Here is a 20,740-nt window from a genome sequence, read left to right on the forward strand (position 1 = left end):
TTAGGATTTTGGTTTTCTTCAAATTTATTTTTAGTCCTGCCAGATTTCCATATTCTTGAATTTGGTTCGTTAGATGAGTTATGGATGTGATGGGTTCTTCCAGAATGAATACCAAATCGTCGGCGAAGGCCTGTAGTTTGTAATGTTCACCTTTTATTTTGGGGCCTCTAATGTTTGGATTCTGTCTCACCATGTCGTTTAGGGATTCTAGGCAAAAGATGAAAAGTAAAGGTGAGAGCGGGCAACCCTGTCTGGTGCCTTTCTGAATTGGGATCTTTTGTGATAATTCTCCGTTTACAACTATTTTCGCCCATTGCTCTTTATATATGGCCAAGATCATATTTTCAAACTTCTCTCCACATTCCCAAGTTTCTAATTTATACTTCAAAAAGGACCAGTTAACGTTATCAAAGGCTTTTTCTGCATCCAAGAATATTAGTGCAAGCTGTTTGCCTGGATTATATTCATAATATTCTAGGATATTTATAATTGTTCTAACGTTGTTCTTTATCTGCCTTTTCGGAAGGAATCCTGATTGGTCCCGATGTATTATTTGGGTCATGACTTTTTTGAATCTTGCTGCCAGGATTGAAGCAAAAATCTTATAAGATATAAGAGTATAAATCAGCTTCTTATGTCCATATAAATAGAGCTGCCCAAAACCACTCTGGATGCATCAATGGCCACTACCTGGAGATTTCTGGGGTGGACCCTGAGCGGTGGGTGTTGCCTTCTGACACACTTCCAGTGATGTCAGGGGCGTGGCATATGCAAATAAGTTATGCTAATTAGTTCTGCTAATGAGCTCCTGCACCTCTTTTTCTACAAAATGACCCCTAGAGTCAATGCATCTCAATGGTGCCGCTTATAGCACTGAAGTGCTATAGCGGTTTAGCGCGATAACGCTTGCCTTAGAATGTTTTTTTAAAAGTCCAAGGAAGATTGCACACGGGGAGGGGAAGCGGCACTGTTTGAAATGACCATAGCACTTCAGACGGCTCATTAATGGAAGGAAATTGGCTGTATGAAACGCCCGTTCCTGTATCACTTTACTTGAAATCAGGCCAACAATGAATAACATCTAGTTTAGAACGGCAATGTGAAAAGGAGCTATGTATTGCCAGACGTTGAAAACCAGCTGCCTTTTCTTCAGAAATGAATAAATGAAAAGCTCTGAGAATGGAAAATCTACAACATTTTCAAATAAGTCAGCCCCCCAAATATATAATTTTGCCCCTAGAGTAGGGTTACCAGCTCTGGGGTGGGAAATACCTGGAGGTTTGGGGGGTGGAGCTTGGGGAGAGCAAAAGGTTTAGCAAGGGCCAGCAAGACAACTGCGGTGGAGACCAGGAAGTCGCACAGTGACGTGCATTGCGGGCGCGGCGGAGCCGAAGAGGACGAGAGCCGAGGCCGAAGCAGGCACGGAGGCGTGCGCCGGAGACGGTCCCACCAATGAAGCAGCCGGCCCAGTGAGATGCCAGAACTGCCGGAAGAAGGAAGAAGCCGAGCCAGAAAGATACAGCGGGTACCACCAAGGGTGCTGATAGGAAATCCCCTCCCCTATCATGTGGCCTTAGTTAGGATGAACGCGTTCTTAGAACACTTCCTGCAAACCGCCCAGAGACCCCTTGGGGTTAGGGCGGTATAATAAGTCGAATAAATAAATAAATAAATAAATAAGACGGAGTTGTTCTGCCAGGCCTAAGGCTGAGGGCAGCAACGGTTTTTCGTCCTAGACTGGCTCCCTTCCTCTTTCCCCTCCCCCTTTCCTTCTTATCAGATTTTAGGATATTTATTTCCCTCCCGGGATAAGGAGCACTAGGTTGTGCCATCTATTAGTTGTTGTTAGTTGCTGCTATACCTTTGTATTACAGAATCGTTTTAATAATTTTAACTGTATGGGAAGTTTTATTAATGCTGTTACCCGCTCTGAGGCCTGTATACAGGGGAGGGTGGGCTATAAACTGAATGCATGAATGTACATGGCAGGGCCTGGATACCACAGAATGCTTAGCCAAACTATCTGTAGTTGCCTTGAACCTTTCCAGCCTCCACTAGATAGGTTGCCAAGGAAATAGTCTGTGGCTGAAATCTAGGGGCTATTTGATGCACCCCATTCATCATGTTGTAACTCAATGTGCTGCAAAATATCTAGAAGAGCAAGAGACAAAGAAATCAAAATGGGGGAGGGGCACAGTTATACCACTGGCTTTCCCATTCATCACTTGGCTACCACAGACCTATGTGCAACCTGCATCCAGTATATTACAGTGTACAAGCTGTGCTGTACAAATTTTAGCTTTTTAAAAAAATTCTACAAATGGGAATGTGGTCAGGTGCTGATTCTGCATGATATTTGAGAGGGAAACAAACAGCCTCCATGTTTTGTGCTATGGGAATCCAAAGGCGCCAACAACAGATGTCAGTGGCCAACTCCCTCTCCTCATGGCGCTCTCACACAGTGGATTCACCCTTCCAACATATAGATGAGTGTCAAAAATGTTCTACCATTCATATTACACATGAGGAAACAGCAGACAACAGCAGCACAGCCACAAATGAGTTCTAGTGCCCCTCTCCACATACACACACCAAACCAATCGGTGTTACAGACTTCCCTCACTCCCTCCTGGGCCACTCCCACCAGCCACCCCTGCCCTCACTCACATTCCAGATTGCCCAAGAGGAAATAGAGCCACGAGATGAGTAACACCAGCATCAGTGTGGCAAGCAACACCTTCAGCCTTCCCCTCCAGGGACACAGCATGATGGTGGCAAAGGTCACGGAGGCAGGCCTAGTCTCACCGGAACCAGCATTCTACACCCTGCAAGAAAAATAAACAGCATTCAGAAGGATTGACCAGTAGTCTTGATCCGCCAACCAGGGTCTATCACAGGAGGGGGGAGGCAGAAACGCCATTTGGCCTGGGTCTCACATTTATGGATAGCCTGAAATTTAGACTTTCGATGCTACCTCCAGATAGACATGGAGTGACAGGATTGGAAGAAGACAACATGCATCATACAACTTTAAGCTTGTGTCCCATTATGCAACCACACCACCTGGACGCAGCAAAGAGGCTGGGAGCTGCGCTGGGCCCAGCGTGACCTCTCCCCCCCCCAACACCATTGACACCACTGCCAAGCGTCAAAAAAATGGAAGTGGCCCATGCCTCTTTCGAGCTCTGAGACGCCCTGCCCCCAAGGGCACTTGCCTCATCCCCAAACTATGGGACACGGGGACTTTACTAGCCATGGCTTTCCAAAACTAGAAATGTCCAAGAAGCAATATGTCATTTTCTTAGCATGCTGCTAAAAATAACGTGTACGCTTTTCCCCATCCCACTCCACATAGGACAGAAAGCTTACAGTGCCACCCACTTTCCAGCATTCTACTGCTATATTCATCTTCAAAGAAAGCCCAACCCTCCGTTGCAAGGTTTTGCTTCCCAGGGTCCCTGCTCCAGAAGCTTGGAAGCCTGCTGTGGCCTCCCCCCCCTTTTCCATTTGATTGGCTTTCCCCTCATGTGAAGGAGTTTATGCTGCTCCATTAATTTGTAAGCATCTGGGGGGGGGGTGTACATTTTTAATCTTGATTGTCTGTTTGGGGACTCACTACGAAACTGGGTGGGCGGAAGGAGCAACATGAGGGCAAACGTCGACACCTGCAGGCCTTGCAGCTTAAGACAACGCTCCTTCATTCAGTAGAGGCAGTTAGAAAACACTTAGGGCCCAAGGGGGACTTCCCATTGAACATATGAATATCAGCAGATGTGGGTTAGTAGCTAGCATTTAGGGGCTTGGAGATGCAGACTTGACTCCAAAACTCCCTGAACAACTATAGATAGGCAAAATATTCTCTCATACTTAGTTCACAGAATTATTATGAGGACAAAATTAAGGACTTTATATATATGCTGATACAAACTAAGAGAAACAAGGAGTCAAACCAAACCTGAACCATACCATTTGTTTTCTGTCTAGGAGCTCCATTCCAATTCTTCTTTCAAGGCAAACAAAAGATTTCAGGTTTGGGTTCAGTCCTACTTCCGGGGGGGGGGGGACCCCTCAAAACCAATTTTGGGCTAGGGTTCAGGTTCAGTCTGACTGCCTGTACAGAAGTGCTAAAATTTTAAATGGCTTCAGACATGTGCAAAGTGACTTCCCACACATCACTATCATAATTCACAAGTTAGTGACCACGGAGGAAGATATCATTCATGTATGATGAAAAGGCAGGATTTTTTTTAAAATGACTTATTCTGTCATAGGACACACAACTCATGACCTTAGAGCTGGGGCACATCCTGATGACTATTTTTTGAGATCAGATGCACTGATTCGGTCTGTTAGCTACCCTATAGAGAGGCATGGTAGGATTTTTAGCCTGTCCTAGTCATATGCTTGTCCGTGTAGCTGACTGGGCAAGCACAAAACTATGTTGTTCACATTGTTAACTTTGCATACTTGAAAATACCCCAGGAAAGATGTACTTTGCTTTCTGAGAGACACTTCTTGCGATCCTGGGGTTTGGTATTCTCAGTTTGACCCTGTCGTGCTGGTCGATGGAACAAGATCCCCAGAATGGAAATGCAGACTAATAGAAGGAATCACAAAATCAAAAAAGAAAAGAATAAATAAAAATTGTTTTCTCCCAACTTCAGATGCCAGGGCTCTTTCTGCTTCACAGCCTGACTGAGCATTGGAAAGATGGGGGAGGTTAACAATGGTCCTGTTACTGTTCCATGAGTAAAAATCCTTGGGCTGCTGCTCTTCAACTGTGCACCAATGTACAACTGAGACAAGCAGTCTTCATTGTGCCAGATACTGCTTGTACTTCACATGCTTGCTGATACATAACTGAGCCGTGACACCCAAACCCCAGACTACCCCAATTTCCAATGTGCTCAATGCGCTGGCCTCTGCTGGTGTCAGAAGTGGTGTCGGCACTGGTTCAAGCCATGCTCTGCAGCTCGCAGTTGGAGAGAACTCCTGCTATTCCTCCTGCTGCTTCCTGCCACATTGGAACTATTACTACAAACACTAAAAACAGCCTTTGAGGCTAACAATTTAACTGCAAGTGTTCCAGAAACAGCACCTTCATTCAGCTGATGTGATGCAACTTAGCCATATGCTTCTGCTATTATATTATGCTAGGCAGCCTGCAGCATCAGTTATACAGAAACATGCTGGAGCTTATTTAAATTTACTGTCATATTTAAGTGTTCTAACAACAAACACAACATATATTAAAAGTTCAACAAGTGAAGGGAATGTAACACAATTTAGGGGATGTAAAAGGGAAAATAAAAAGGCAAAGGGAAGAATGGCTGACAGGGTACTTTTTTGGAAAGTACTGGATATTCTCACCTGCTTGGTAAGAACCCAAAGCGTATTTGACCCAGACTTCCCCATGGAACCTTATCTCATACAAACAGTGTGAGTCCTAACCAAATGGAAAAAGAAAACTCCTTAGGCAGCCATCTCTAGGGAAGTGTTATTAGGAGCCGATCAACCACATTTCCTCCCCAAGATGATATTCTGTAATGTCCCTACTGGGATAAGGCGGAGGAGATTCCTGCCATTAAGGAGTGACATTAATTAACATGGAGTACAAAAGGAAAATATTCTTGCACAATGTACATTGAAATGAGCAGAAGTTCTTGCACTGTTCCTATCATAAGAACATAAGAGACGCCAATGTTGGATCAGGCCAAAGGCCCATCCAGTCCAACACTCTGTGTCACACAGTGGCCAGAAATACCAGTGCCATCAGGAGGTCCACCAGTGGGGCCAGGACATTAGAAGCCCTCCCACTGTTGATCCCCCCAAGCACCAAGAAGACAGAGCATCACTTGCCCCAGAGTCCCTATCTATACCTTGTGGCTAACAGCCACTGATGGACCTCTGCTCCATATGCTTATATTCCCTTTTGAAGCCGTCCATGCTTGTAGCTGCCACCACTTCCTGTGGCAGTGAATTCCATGTGTTAATCACTCTTTGGGTGAAGAAGTACTTCCATTTATCTGTCCTAACCCGACCCCTCAGCAATTTCATGGAGTGCCCACGAGTTCTTGTATTGTGAGAAAGGGAGAAAAGTACCTCTTTCTCTACCTGCTCTTTCCCATGCATAATCTTATAGACCTCAATCATGTCACCCCTCAGTCGTCGTTTCTCCAAGCTAAAGAGCCCTAAGCGCTTTAACCTTTCCTCATAGGGAAAGTATTCCAACCCTTTTATAATTCGATACGTCAGTGAGTCTAGTGCGGAAACACATCCTGGGTAACTGTCCCCACATTCATTCATTAAATAAGGATTTCCCAGGGCCTTTCTATTTTAGGTACCACAATGCCTAAGGACAGCCCTTGATCATATCTAGCTTCTGGAAGAATAGATGAGGTCTTCCTTCTAATTCCCATGCATCTGCGAATGAATCAAACTCACTGATGGACATATAAAATCATAGAAGGGGTCATCTGGGCCATCTAGTCCCACCCCCTGCTCAAGCAGGATTAGTTTAAAGCATCCCTGACAAGGGTTTGTCCAGCTACTGCTTGAAGACTGCCAGTGAGGGGGAGCTCACTACCTCCCTAGGCAGCTGATTCCACTGCTGACCTTTTATGGTCAGTGGCCCCACTGCTGGACCTCCTGATGGCACCTGGTGTTTTTGGTAATACTCGTGTGTTGTTCTTAATCTGTCTTTTTGGCAGAAATCCCGCCTGATCTTGTTGGATTATTTGGGAAAGTACCTTTTTTACCTATTAGCCAAGATATTTGCATATATCTTATAATCGGCATTCAGTAATGAGATCGGCCTATATTTTTTAATATCTTTATCGTCTGTGCCTGCTTTATGAATCAATGTAATTGTAGCTTGTTGCCAGGAATTTGGAATCTTTCCTGTTAGTCCTATATTTTGTAGTTCTTTAAAGGGTGAACATAACTGTTCTTCAAAACGTTGATACAACTCTACTGGCAGGCCATCCAGACCCGTAGCTTTTTTCTTTTTTAATTGTTTCTATGACCTCACATGTTAAAATTCTTTCGTTCAGAATCTTTTAATACTTTTCCTCCAGTTTTTAAGTGTTTTTCCTCAAATGTAATTGCCAGTTTTATCTTTCTGTTGATCTTCCTGCTTATACAGATTTTTGTAGAATTTTTCTGTTATTTGCTTCATTTCCTGTACACCATACTTTAATTCTCCTTTTTCATTTCTTAAAGATCTTATTATATGCTTTTCTCTTTCCTTTCTAAGTTTATATGCAAGCCATCTAGATGGTTTATTGGCATTTTCAGTGTAATTTAGCCGAACATATTCAATACTTTTAGCTATTTCTTGATTCAGTAATAGATTCAATTTATGGTGCAATATTCTTAACCTATCTTTCCCATCTTTAGAATCTGAGTTTTTAAGTTTATCTTCTTCTTTCCTAATTGATGTAACTAATCTTTCATAGCCTTCTTGTTTTCTTTTTCTCCTCCATGACTCCTGATTGATACACCAACCTCTGACAAAACCCTTAATATATCCCAGATTGTTGTGATAGATATCTCCGGTTGCATATTCCCTGTAAAGAATTCCTGAATCTCCACTTTTGTTTCTTTAATAAACTTCCAATCTCTTAAAAGACCAAGATTCATTCTCCATCTCATTTTCTTTCGTGTCTCTCTAAGGAGTATTGTTACTGGGTTGTGATCTGCAAATGTTCTAGATAGTATGTCAGCTTCCATTATCTCATGTAATCCACTGGCTGACATCCAAATCATGTCTATCCTCGACCAGGCCTTGTGTCTAGCCGAGTAATAGGTGTAATCTTTCGTATTGATATTTCTAGTTCTCCATATATCAATTAGTTTATATTCTTCCACCATATCTAAAAAAAACCTTTGGAAGAGTCTGGCCTGGTTTCTTCCCTTTTTTAATGGATTTCCTATCAATTTTTTCATCGAGAACTGCATTAAAGTCACCTAGTATTTATATATATACTATCAAACTGCAACTTATTAATGGTGTCATATAAACATTTATAGACGGGGTCTTGCTTTTGATTTGGGGCATAGTTATTAAGTAACACACTTTCTTTCCCCTTTTTTAAATTTTAACTACTACAATTCTTCCATCTTCAGAAGCTATTATTAACTCAGGGGAAAGTGATTTCTTTTTGATTATTTTTTATTTGTTTTATCCATCACGTTTAAACCACAAAAAATTCCTCTCCTTTTTTTTTACATTTTAAGTATTTTTCATTTTTTTTTTAATGTGAGTTTCCTGGAAACATATTACTTCAGCTTTTAATTTAGAAATTTGGTGAAAGATCTTCTTCCTTTTTTGAGGACTGTTAAGACCATTAACATTTACAGAGACAAATTTAAGTCCTTTTTTATGAGACATCAAGTTTATTTTTTGAAGTATTTTGTTTTGCACCTGTATTGAAATCTAGTACGAATACTGGATGTAGTTACCTTTATGTTCTTTTCCCCTTTTTATTTAATTTAACTGTTTTCATATCCTGTTCTAGTTCTGTTTTTTTCTTCTCAGTGACATCTACTTCTCCTTCTCCTTCCTCCTCTTCATCTCTTTGCCATCCCAGTTCCTCATCATACTGTTCCAAGAAGTTTTCTATTTTAAAGATAGAGTCTATCTTGTGTCTTCTGCTTGCATGGTTGAATAATAAGCCTTCCGGGATCAGCCATCTATATTGAATTCTATTTTTCCTCAACAAGGTTGTAAGGATTCCATAATTTTGCCTTTTTTCGCGGACTCGCCAAGGTACTTCCTTCAAGAAGTTTACATCTGCACCTTGAAAAGTAATTTTTTTTCTCATTGGTGGATTTCAATATTTTTTCTTTTATGCCTTTCTTATAAAATTTTATATGGGTTTCCCTTGGGGTTTTATTTCTCCTAGAATACGCAGAATTTCTACGGTAAAGAGCTTCTATTTCAGCCGCTATTTTTTCTTTTGATCCTATTTCTAGTTGCGTAGCTAAACTTTCTGTTAATTTTTCTTTAAGATCTTTTTCCAGGTTTTATGGGATATTTTGACACCTTAGAATTAAGGCAGCCCTGTCCATTTCGATGTATATCAAAGACTCTTCTAGTTTATTATTTTTTAACTTAATTTCCTGGACCTCATATTCCAAGTCATTTAGTTTTTTCTGTTTTGAAGCTTTTACTTGGGTTTTTTTTGTATTTCCTGCCTATTTTCGCTTATTTGCTTTTTAATTTCTTCTGTTTCTATTTTGATCAGTTAATGCGTCTATTTAATCATGGATGGGATCTATTTCCTTTCTCATTGCCCGAGACACCGCTTCCTGTATCATTGTACTTAAGTCTTTAATTGTTAATTGTGAAATGTTCATTGTACTAAATTTTAATTGGGTCTGTATACCCAACTGTTCCAGAGAAGGAATGGAGGTCTTTCTGCTGCTTCCACTACCACCACTTCCTGTTGCCATAATTTCTTAATGTACTTGTTTTTTCCAAATCCCTTTATTAATCTTATTTATTATCTTTACCCTTAGTCTCGTTGCCTACTTACTTAAACTTAACTCCTTAGATTCCTACTTAATATACCCTATTTTTTGCCTTCTTGCTCCTTCTTAGTACTTTAAACCCAAACCCTTAGGTCTTCTAACAGCAACTTATAACTACCAGACAATCTTACTGTCTCCTTGATATTACTTGATCAAGGACAATAATATAGCTGTATCGCCCTACTCTTTGTACTTATTTCCTTTCCCTAAATTTTGTTTGGAGTAAATCTCCTTAGGGATTCTTTTCAATCAGTCAGGGTTAATACAGACCTTCAGCAGGATATACTTAAGGATTGTTTCACCCCCAACGTACAGAACTTTGCACTTATTTACAGTGAACCTCATCTGCCATGTTGCTGCCCACTCATCTATTTCAATCCTCTTGGAATTTTTCACATGCACTCTTTGCACCATCACCAACCAGTGCCCCTCCACTGAAAATCATCTAACTATGCGGCTGCCCCATTTCCTGACCAGTTATGAATAGAAGCCGTAGTGATACAATTTTTCAAGGACTGCACAGCAAACTTTCCTCCACAGACCTCTCAATGTATTCCTACCTTCTGCTTTCTTTTGCTGATTCCTGAGGGGGCACGTCTATCAAGACCTACCCATGATATAAACCCTTCACTTAAAAAAAAAAATTCACCTCCAGATCTCTGGGGCTGAACCAGAGTGTGCAATTTTACCAACCACCACCACCCTTTGTAATTTCCAGGGCCAGGGGCTCACAGATAAGATATATTCTTTTGACCACCTGATCCTCATAGAGATGGACCTTATATTCACCAGGACAATTTTCCCTACGGTTGTATGATCCCCAAGCAAGTTATAATACCAAGGGTAACACACACTGGAATCAGGGTGAAAACACACACATGAGCACATGCAAAATAACAATGTTTATTTAACTGGCCAGAGTGACTGGTTTTTCTACCAGCATCTTCAGCTCTTTCAGTAACAAAGTAAATGAGAGTTGGGTCTTGGGAGAGTACAGATTTAATTATTCAAGATCTTTGAAAGGTACAGAGATATAAATAGCAAATAGGTCTTGTGACCATTTTTGGAAGGAATAGCATTAAACCCCTGCCTACCTATACAGTAGCTAAGTCCCCACTGGACACTCCAGTCTTACCTCCTCCCCTTTTAAAGGTGATTGGCTTTAGCCAGGAAAGTAAAATGCTCCCATGTCCATCACACCATCCTTTCATCCTAAGACTACCAAGTTTCATCAGGAGCCTTTGGCAAGGAAATCAAGTGATTGTTCCTGAGTGGGGCTTGGTCCTCTGTGTGCTTAATAATTCTATATCTAACCATTCTTTTCAACAATTTACCCAGAACAAATATTAAGACTAACCAGCCTGTAATTTCTGGGATTCCCCCATATCTCTTTTTACTTGCAGCAAGTTTCCAATCCTCTAGGTAAGGAAGCAAATTTTCGTGACCAGTTGCATATTATTGTTAAAAGATCAACCATGTCATACTTGACTTCTTTTAAGAAACCTTGGGTGCATGCCTTCCAAACCTGGTGACTTGTTAGCTTTTATCAATTGGCACTAAAACAGGGGTGGCCAAACTTGCTTAACATAAGAGCCACATAGAAGAAACATCAGATGTCTGAGAGCCACAAGACATGAACAAATATTACACATGTTTTTATTGGAAAATATGCAAATGGGCTTTTATTAACATTAACATTAAATAAGACTGCCAGAAATAAAAATAGATGTTGATGATAGTTAAAGAGACAAATGCTCTCTCCAAGGTGGCCGGGGGGGGGGGGCCTTTTGCAAATCAATTTAGATTTAAACGATGGGGGAATCTCATTTTCCCCTCCTCCACTATTTCCTCTTTTCCTTCCCTGAAAACCTCCATAGCATCTCCCCTTTTCCTACTCCCTTTTGTCCTTCCCAACCGCCCCCCCCCCCCCCCCCCCGCCAGAGGCTGCACAATATGTGTGAAAGAGCCGCATGTGGCTCCCATGCCACAGTTTGGCCACCCCAGCGACTTCACCACTTGTAACCTTGCTTTCAATCAGTTCTTCAGACATCCTTTTCCCAGAAACCAGTTCCAGCATGGGCAACTGCCGCCCCAAATCTTCTGAAGCACAGACCAACACAAAGAGTTCATTCAGGTTTTCTGTATCATCTCCTGTGTCATCTAAGGGCCCAACCACCTGCACAGCTGGTTTCCTGATTGAGGTATTCAAGTACATCATTATTGTTTCTCTTAAAGTGTTTGGCAATATGTCCCTCATATTCTCATTCTGCTTGCCTTATTGTCACCTTACATTTATTTTGGCAGCACACTAGCTTTTTCCTGTTCTTCTCCTTTGGACAAAGATGCCACTGTTCAAAGGAAGCTTTCTTGACTTTGTGGCTTTCTTTCTTTCTTTCTTTTTGTGAATATTTTGTGTGTGTGTGGAGGTCATGGTTGACTTCTGGCAACCCCTAGTGGGGCTTGGACATCTCAGAGAGGTGGCTTGCTATTGCCTGCCTCTCCGTCCCAGCCCTGGTATTCCTTGGAGCTCTCCCATCCAAGTACTTGCCAGGGTCAGTCCTCTTCAGCTTCCAAGATCTGATGAGATTAGGCTTGCCTGGGCTATCCAGGTCAGGACAAATTTGTGGCTTTCTTGATTTTGCTCACTAAACACACTGGCATCCTTTAAGTTTTGATAGTACCTTTCCTAATCTGTGGTGCATCCTAGCAGAGCCCCAATTATCTGCGATTTTAAATAGCTTCCAAATATTCTGAAGAGATTTGTTTTTCTTTATTCTTCCTTTAAATTTCCTTTTGCCTAAACCTGTCATTTTCAAGAAGTTTTATCTTCTGAAAGCAAAAGTGGATGTGACGGACTTCTGGAGAAATTTTGCATTTACACACATGTGGAATTTACTAGTATTGTGGTCTCTGTTCCCAATTGGTTTGACAATGCTTATCTCTTGTACTAGGCCCTAAGCACCACTCAGAACCAAGTCCAGGATCACTAAGGAACACTGATTTACAGTGTTTGAAAGTTCTGCTTCTTTTTCGCAACCTAAATAGTGTAGTTAAGTCACTCCTCATTACATTTTCTATGACATTTTCTCTAACTATCTCCTTAGGTTTACCAGTCTCAATGTAGGACCTGGTTTTTTCCTGGAATTGTAGGCTGACCTCCAAGCTTCAGAGATCCTTTTCTGGAGAAAATGTCAAGTTCGAGGATGAACTGTATAGGATCATACGTCACTGAACCCCCTCCCCAGGCAGTGCCTCCAAATCTCCAGGAATTTCCCAAACTGGGGTTGGCAACCCTAGTCTCCCACATTTCTTTCTCTAGCTCAAGGTTAGAGGGTCTGGGTCAGGTGGGCAAAGCGCACCTCCAGCATTCAATTGTCCATAATGCCTGCTATTCCCATCCACAGCAATTCCGTGGAGCATCTATTTCTCTTACGCGTTCTAGTTTCTTAAGACTCCATGCCCTCTTTCGACACACAGAGCAATGCCATTCCACAAATGGCCTTTCTAAAGTGTTTAAAGTTAACCCTACTCATTCCACCAAGCTTCTAAAATGCCAGCGATATCTGTACTCTCGTTTAGCACTCCTGCTCTACCACCAACTTGGCTTGGAGATCTTATCCCCAACCCCCAAACCCCCATTTACCTCTCCAAGCATTGGCAGGCACATTTCCCCCTTTTAATCTCCTTGAAAAGCTGCCATTTGCTGCCATACACTCACTGTCAAGTTTTAACCTGTCCATTTTTAATGACCCGGAACATTGACCCCATTGTCCTTTAGGGATGAGTCATCCCAAACCAGATGTTCCCCAGCTCCTGTCACTTTCCCCATGTCAATTTAACAGCTGCTCTATGACCTTTTGAATCTTTAGTGTCAGCACTCTGCTTCCATTTTGTTTTAAGCAAAGATTGTCTGTTTTGTCAGGGTCAACTTGTCTCAAAACATTCCCAGCAAATTTCATCCTTCTTCCCAATGCCACCATCTCATACATACCTGCCTTAATCCCCATCTATGTGTGGGAGTAGTCCTGTGAGGTCCTAATCTTTAACCTCCCATCTAGCAATTTAGCAGCAACAAGGCCCCTGCCCAGAACCACCTGCCTCCAGGCAACTGGGCTAGACTTTTCCCAGGGAGAGGCTCCTAGAGGGAAGGAATGGGGGAAAGCTGAAGGCAGGGGAACAGATAAAGGTAGGCTGGCTGGTGGGTAGGAAGAAGCAGGAAAAGGGAAAAGGTTATGGGGACTGCCAGGGAAGGGAAAAGAGGAAATAGCAGGGGTAGCATTACAGAGGAAAATGAGATGCCCCCTACAGTTCTTTGCAGGTCTTGCCTCCCTGACTTGTTTCGACTAAAAACTCCATCCTCACTCCACAAAGGTATATCCTCAGTGCAAAAATATTTTGTTTCATCATCGGATTACTTCCCTGTTCTTTAGCTAGATGCCCTCCGTCCCTGAGACCCTTGTTCAATCCCATTAATTAACCAACTGGTGAAAAATATAGATATCAGAATTAACCCAAAGGAATGTTACTTCATTTATAACCCACTTTTCTCCCCAACAGAAACCCAAGGTGGCTCACAACATTCTCTCCTTCTTCACTTTATCCTCACAGCGACTCTGCGAGGCAGGTTAGACCGAGGATGTTTCACTGTCCCAAGATCACCCAGCAAGCTTCACGAGAGAGTGGAGATTTGAACGTGAGTCTCCCAGATCACACCAACCACTACACAACGCTGGCTCTCTAACCCTGTAACTGTAATACAGAATAAAATTCAGTTGCCTACTCCTGGATGAAACTTCTCCTCATGCTCACCAGGGGTTGCATCTGGCCTCTTTCTCTACTGACCGGCAAGAATTAAAGGAGGCAAGAGTTTCTCATGTGATTTTTTCTCTTTCCAGCTTAGCATCCCACTGTTCACAAACCTAATCCTTAAACCTTGCAGTCTCCAGTGAGACTGCTGCATTCCTCAGAGACCTGCGAGGCAATTACCAACCAGACAGACACTCCATTTAGGCTGAAGGGTCACTGGTCATTCAAACCAAGCGGAAAACACATTCACAGCTCTACCTCACTTCCCTGCTCAGCAGAGTGCAAAAGCATCTGCACCTCTTGTTAACACTGTTCCCAGAGAAACTCCAGCCCAGACAGTCTCCCGGGGTTCCCTGTCTTTACTTGCGCATGTGCAAAATGGAAAATGTCAAAGAAGACTTGCCACCTGCCTGATTGAAATGAGGCAGGTGGGCAGTACCTGAACTCTGCAAAAAAACTGGGCAGGCCCTGCTGCGATCTCCATTTTCAGTGGGAGAGAGAGAGAGAATACACTGCCTCCCTACAGTTCTCACAGAAGGGAGTTCCAAGCACTACAGAAGTATGGCTCAAGATGCCCTCAGAGGAAAACTCAGTTTTCACCGCAAGGACCGTGCATGCGTACCTCCTCATGACATGGGAGGCAGGGGAGGAGGAGTTGGGAGGGGATCCCCATCCTCCAGAAACAGTGCAGACTTCAGCCTTTTATTTTGCCTGCCCCTTGGGGGTAAAATACAGGTTGCAAAGTCAAATGATGGCCTTTTCCACACGCACTAATTTGCCCAGTATGCAGAAGATTCCAAACGCGAAGAACTTCCCCAAATAATCTATCTGTTTACCGGGGGTGGGGGGAGGAATAACTGGTCTACTAAACATGGGTATTCAAAGTATGGGTGCAGAATTAATCACTGACAGTTGAATCCTAAGGAGTTACACTGACTTCCCTAAGCCCATGGACTTCAGTGGACTCAAGGGTGTAACTCTACTAGGATCGTTCTGTTCCATTCTTAAACCACTTCTAAAATGGAACTCTTCGGTTGTCATTTTCATGTCTATGACAATTTTTAAGCAATTTAATTGCATTGTTTACTGTAAGCATTGTATTGTTTTTGTTGTCTTGTTTTCCAGTTCTGCAAACCAGTTTTAATGCCTTGTTTATTGTATTTATTACACTGTTTTTAGTGCACTGCTCCTTCTTTTAGAAAAGTTGCAATCCGTTCTGAGCCTCAGCAAAAAAAAGGACTATAACTTAAGCAAATAAACAAAATAACAATTTTTAAAAACTTAGCGTCACACAAGGGGAGGAAAAAGGCACACATCAGGGAGCATCCACACACCCTGATCCTCAGGATTGTTTGTAGCCATGAACTCCATCAAGGACGGTGAAAGCGATCCCCATGGCTTCCCAGTGCTCTTTGGCTCCTGTCCAGTTGCTCTCCCCCTCCCCCAGCGAAACCTAACTGCCACAAAGCCCTAGCAAAGAGCTTTCATGCAGCCCTTCCTTCCCATCCTTCAGTGCACTGGAACCATCTGCAGAAGAGTTGTCACACAGTGACTATACCCATTGACCCCCCCAGTGTGCACATCAAATTAACAGGAGTGGGGCATACTGCAATGCACTTGACTGAGGACAGTACTCAGTTCCTTTTACTTTCAACGTCATTCATCTTAAGACTTGGAAAGCACAGAACCATCATCCCTGCACTGCTCAGATTAAGGGAGTTAACATACAGGAGCAGCAAGATTCACATCTAAGTTCTGCCAAATGGCTAGAGGTGGTATAACTGCAACCTCTCTTTAGCCTTCTGATTGGACTGGCCTGGCTGATTAACTTCTTTTCCATTCAGACCCCTTGAGCCTACTGATATGCAGAATCTAGCCTCTAATCTAGATGGGGGAGGGAAGAGAAAAGGAAGGTTTGGAGGCAAGGGAACCACTTTCCAAATCCTTTGTAATGATTCCTTGGTCTCCTCCATAGCTGCTGTTCAAACAAATAATGAAGCCCATCACACAGCAGGTGATTGATTCTCTTAGACAACTGCAACCACCCCTCCCTTCAGTAGACCCCCCCCTCCAGAACCCAGATGCAGAAGCTATTAATGCTCACATTCTGAAAACGTGAAAATGACCACGATGAGAAAACAGAAGCAAAAGCTTGCTGGATCAGACCAAAGGCCCAGCTGCTTCAGCATGCTCTTTCCCATCACTGCTAAACAAGCCACCAGGAAATTCATAGGCAGAGCGACAAGGCAACAGATCTTCCCTCCACAAACTATGCTCAGCTGGAGCTCAGGTTCATGATGCTGAACATAAAGTTTCCATTTAGCCATCAGAGCTAAAAACTGTTGATCCTTTATGAATTTGTCAAGTCCCTTTCTACAGTCATCCAGCAATTGTTGCCACATCTGGTGGCAGTGAGTTCCACAAACTGTGTGAAATACTTTTGTCTGTCCCAAACCCACTACCTGTTGATTTCACTGAATCATACTGCAGTACTGGCAATTAGGGGTGCCTCCACCAATGTCCCCTCTAAGCTGTGGAGTCTTGTGAACAAAAATTCTGCTTTGTGAGCTACTGGCATTAAAGTTGTAAGCGAGAGGTTTGGCTTCTGCATAAATCAGTTTGCTCTGGAGCCCTCCTTCCTGAACGAAGACAAAAATGTGTGAGCTGGAGGCTAAAAAACTGTGAGCTAGCTCACACCAACTCAGCTTAGAGGGAACACTGGCCTCCACCAAGCCCAAAGGTAGCAACTCCTGCAGAGGACGTAGCAAGTGCCTGGGCTTAACTTCCTCCCCACTTGCACATACTCGCCTGCTTGAGGGTGTGTGTGTGTGTGTGTGTAAAGTGCCATGAAGTCACAGCCTACTTAGGGCAATCCCATAGGGTTTTCAAGGCAAGCAATTAAGCTGAAGTAGGTGGGTAGCCTGCTGGTCTGAAGCAGTAGGACAAAGTTTGAGTCCAGTGGCACCTTTAAGACCAACCTTGAATAAAACTTTGTTGGTCTTAAGAACATAAGAAGACAAGACAAGCCAATGTTGGATCAGGCCAATGGCCCACCCAGTCCAACACTCTGTGTCACACAGTGGCCAGAAATACCAGGTGCCATCAGGAAGTCCAGCAACGGGGCCAGGACACTAGAAGCCCTCCCACTGTTGCCCCCCCCCCAAGCATCAAGGTCTTAAAGGTGCCACTAGACCCAAACTTTCTTCTACTGCTTCAGACCACCTGGATCTACTTCAGCTTAGTTGCTTGCCTTGATAGCCCAATGGGGTTACCCTAAGTAGGCTGTGACTTGATGGCACTTTACACACACACACTCTCACACCCCCTCAAGCAGGAGAGTATGTGCAGTTTGCACTGCCTTCCTCTGCAGAGTCTGCAGGTCTCCCTTGCAAGTACTGACCCTGCTTAGCTTCCCAGATGTGACCAGATTGGGCTGTACCACGCAGCCGTCCATCCTGAGGGCATATCAGCAGCTGGAATTCTCTCCACTTAGAGTCACTGGGCCACCTAGACAGCAAGGACCCCAAGTCCAGTCAGTCAAATCTCACAGGCAGATTTGCTAGTCCTCGAGGCACTTCCTGGGAGCAAAACAGTTCCTGGATCTTTTAGCTTGGATTTTTACCCAGAGGACTGGGGACATATCCCCCGGACCCCAGCAAAGGATCTTGCCCGACGACCAGACGGTTCGTGGGGGCCATCCATAACCAGCCTCCCCCGTCTTCGCCCCTGAAGAGACCCTGCCCTTCGCCCCGGCCAGATCCCCGCCCCCAGAGAGCCCCCAAGGGCAGCCCACGCGGCCGCGCGCCCTTCGCCGCCTCGCCCACCGAGAATCGGCGCTGCCGGGAACGACAGGCACCTCCGCGCGCGGGGGGCTGAACCCCCCCCCCCATAGAGGGAAACCCTCCTTGGAGGCGTTTTGCGCTGGGCACGCCGCCGCCTCCGCCTCGTCCGGAAAGTCGGTGCTCTGCGCCCACCTGGCAACAAGGGGGGCGGGGGGAGGGACTGCAGCTTCCCCGAGCCGGGGAGACGCGACTAGTTGAGCCCAAGGGCCCGACGCCTCCCTCCCACCTGCGCCCCGCTGGCCTTACCTGGCTGTGCCCTGGCGCGCTCGACGGCTCCCGGGACTCGCCACCCGCCGCCTCCCCCTGGCGCTCCTCGGCCACTTGTGCCTCTTGCGTCCCGCCCCTCCCCTCCCCGGAAGGAGCCGGACAAAGGCGAAAGCCGCCGCCGCCGCTGCCACAACAAAAGGAAAGTTCCGCTCACTCGCGGCCGCTCAAGCAGCGCCGAGCTGTCCGGAGCGAAGGGTCAGGCGGCTGCTCGCCCCGCCCTCCGCTGCCAGCCCAGCCCAGCCCAGCCCAGCCGAGCTGACCTCCCCTCCCCGCGTCAATCTAGGCCCCCCGGGGGTCACCCTTCGGAGCGGCCGGGACAGGGCTGCCGAGGGAAGCGCCGCCTCAGCCAGCCACACACGGCCAACAGGCAGGCACAGCCGCCCACCTGCAACGGAGCGCGGGGGAAAGGCGACCTGGGCGAGGCGGGAGGGGGCTCATTAATTAGACACGGGGTGGGAGGAAAAACAGCAGCGTCCCGCGCCACCAGCTACTTCGGCTGCTGACGCCAGAGCGCGCGGGACGGCTTTCAGGCTGCGGGCTGATTACTGTGAAGCCCCCCCCTCCCCCCCCCGCGCGCCATGAGCTCCCACCTGTGGCTGCCGAGCCCGTTCGCCACTCTCGCCTCTGCTGCGCTGGGCACGTGCCGCCCTCGCCACCTGCCACGAATCCGGAGGGGGGGGTGCGCGCGCGGAGGGGCCAGCCTGTCCCAGCAGGACCCCCAGACTCCGGAGAGGGCGCCGGGCTAAGTTGGCCGCAGCAAACGCCCAGTCTCGCCGCACGCCAGCTTTCTCGTGGCACTAGCGCCGCTTGCCTCCGGCCACGCGACGGGTTTAGCAGAGGGAGGCCCGTCGAAGCCCCTTGCTTTCAAAGCACTCTGGAGGGAGCAGCTCTCCTTGGCCTGGCGGCACCGCAAATCCGCACCCCAAATCGCCGAAGGGACCCGCGGATCATCCTTCCCTCCCTTTCTGGAAACTAAAGGGCGGGCCGGGGGTGGGGAGGGGAGGGCAGGCGGCCTGGCGAACCCCAACCCCGCCTCCGAAGAGTGCTGCGGAAACGGGGGCGCTGAAAGGAGCGCCTTACTCCTCGGAGGGGCGTCTGTTCGGCTGGAATGCCAGCTATGCCGAGGCTGCCCCTGGGTACCTGCCGCAACTGCCCCTGCTCACGGCCCCCGGGGGAGGGGAGGGGAACGGCGGCGACGCTGGCCAGGAGGAGGCGCGCAGGAAAGCCAGCAGCGCCCGAGGGGGGGGGGGTGGAGGAAGGGCGAGCCGGCCCCCTCGCCTCCTCCCTCCCTGCAGGTGCTGCAAGCGCCAGCACGCCCCGGCTCTCCCTGGGACTGGGGCTTTGCGCACGCAAGCCGCAGAAAAGTCTGCCCCCGGGCTGCAACTTACTTCCACTCCCAAATTGCCTCCGCGCAGCCGACTCTCTTGCAGCGCCGCCTCTAACGGCTGTGGCCGGGAGTTGTACAGAACTAACTTTTTCCAAGGCGCCTCATTGCCAAACCACGGCCGTGCCTCCTTCCCTGACATTGATCGCTTTAAAGAAGCCCTTCGTCCAAGGTATGGTGCTTACAGCCCCAGTGAGCACAGGAAGATTTACTTCTTAGTAAACATACACAGTATCTGGCTCCACCTTGGGTCCGGTCCTGGTCAGTTACATTGTACAGGCATGAGATGATGGAGGAGGAGATTTCAGGATCAAGTACAACTTAAGCAGATTGAAAAGATGCAAACACTTTCTTACTGGGATGTAGATCATTTAAGGGACCGGAAGTCTGTTTTCCATCTTCTGAACAGACTCTGAGACATGAACCTATGGTCTGAGGGGCTAAGGATGTTTCTGGAAGAGAGGGGCTAAGGATGTTTCTGGAAGAGATCACCATTAAGTGCTGGGTTCCACCCATTTAAAGACACCCAGGTCATATTGCAGCCTCTTTATGCACATTACAGCCCACAAGCAGCACATACAGAATCACTGCTGATCACAAGAACTTACAGAGGTGGGCCAGGAGTCCACGGCCTTTGTCATCTGGTGGGTCTTATTGCCAATTTTAATAGGTCACATATAGGAGTGCTCTTACATCTCTAGGGCCAGAGGCAACCAGCCACACGTGTGCACAAGCACCTTCTCTTTCATGCCTCTCAGTGCTTTTGCCCCCATCCATTACCACAGCATTTGGGAATGTTGCTGGCTTTGTCAGGACTTGCGCAGAGCAACCTCCAGGCAGAAGTAATGAACAGGAAAGTTAAGACAAGAAACTCTTTTCTTTTGTAGGAGCTGCTTTTGTATCAGAC

At 45.9% G+C, this 20,740-nt stretch overlaps 1 protein-coding gene across 1 annotated transcript in view; it reads right to left on the reverse strand.

The window, feature by feature from the left end:
- Positions 1-19,347, reverse strand: part of GYLTL1B (glycosyltransferase-like 1B) — a 35,169-nt gene extending 15,822 nt beyond the window's left edge. The window contains exons 1-2 of the mRNA XM_015408529.1: positions 19,040-19,347; positions 2,668-2,825 (exon numbers count right to left, since the gene is read on the reverse strand). Coding sequence (XP_015264015.1) covers positions 2,668-2,767 — 100 coding nt within the window. The 5' untranslated portion in view covers positions 2,768-2,825; positions 19,040-19,347. The remainder of the gene's footprint in view (positions 1-2,667; positions 2,826-19,039) is intronic.
- Positions 19,348-20,740: the final 1,393 nt, after the last annotated feature.

Source organism: Gekko japonicus, unplaced genomic scaffold (assembly GCF_001447785.1).
Source record: "Gekko japonicus isolate JY-2015 unplaced genomic scaffold, Gekko_japonicus_V1.1 scaffold84, whole genome shotgun sequence".
Lineage (NCBI taxonomy): Eukaryota > Metazoa > Chordata > Lepidosauria > Squamata > Gekkonidae > Gekko > Gekko japonicus.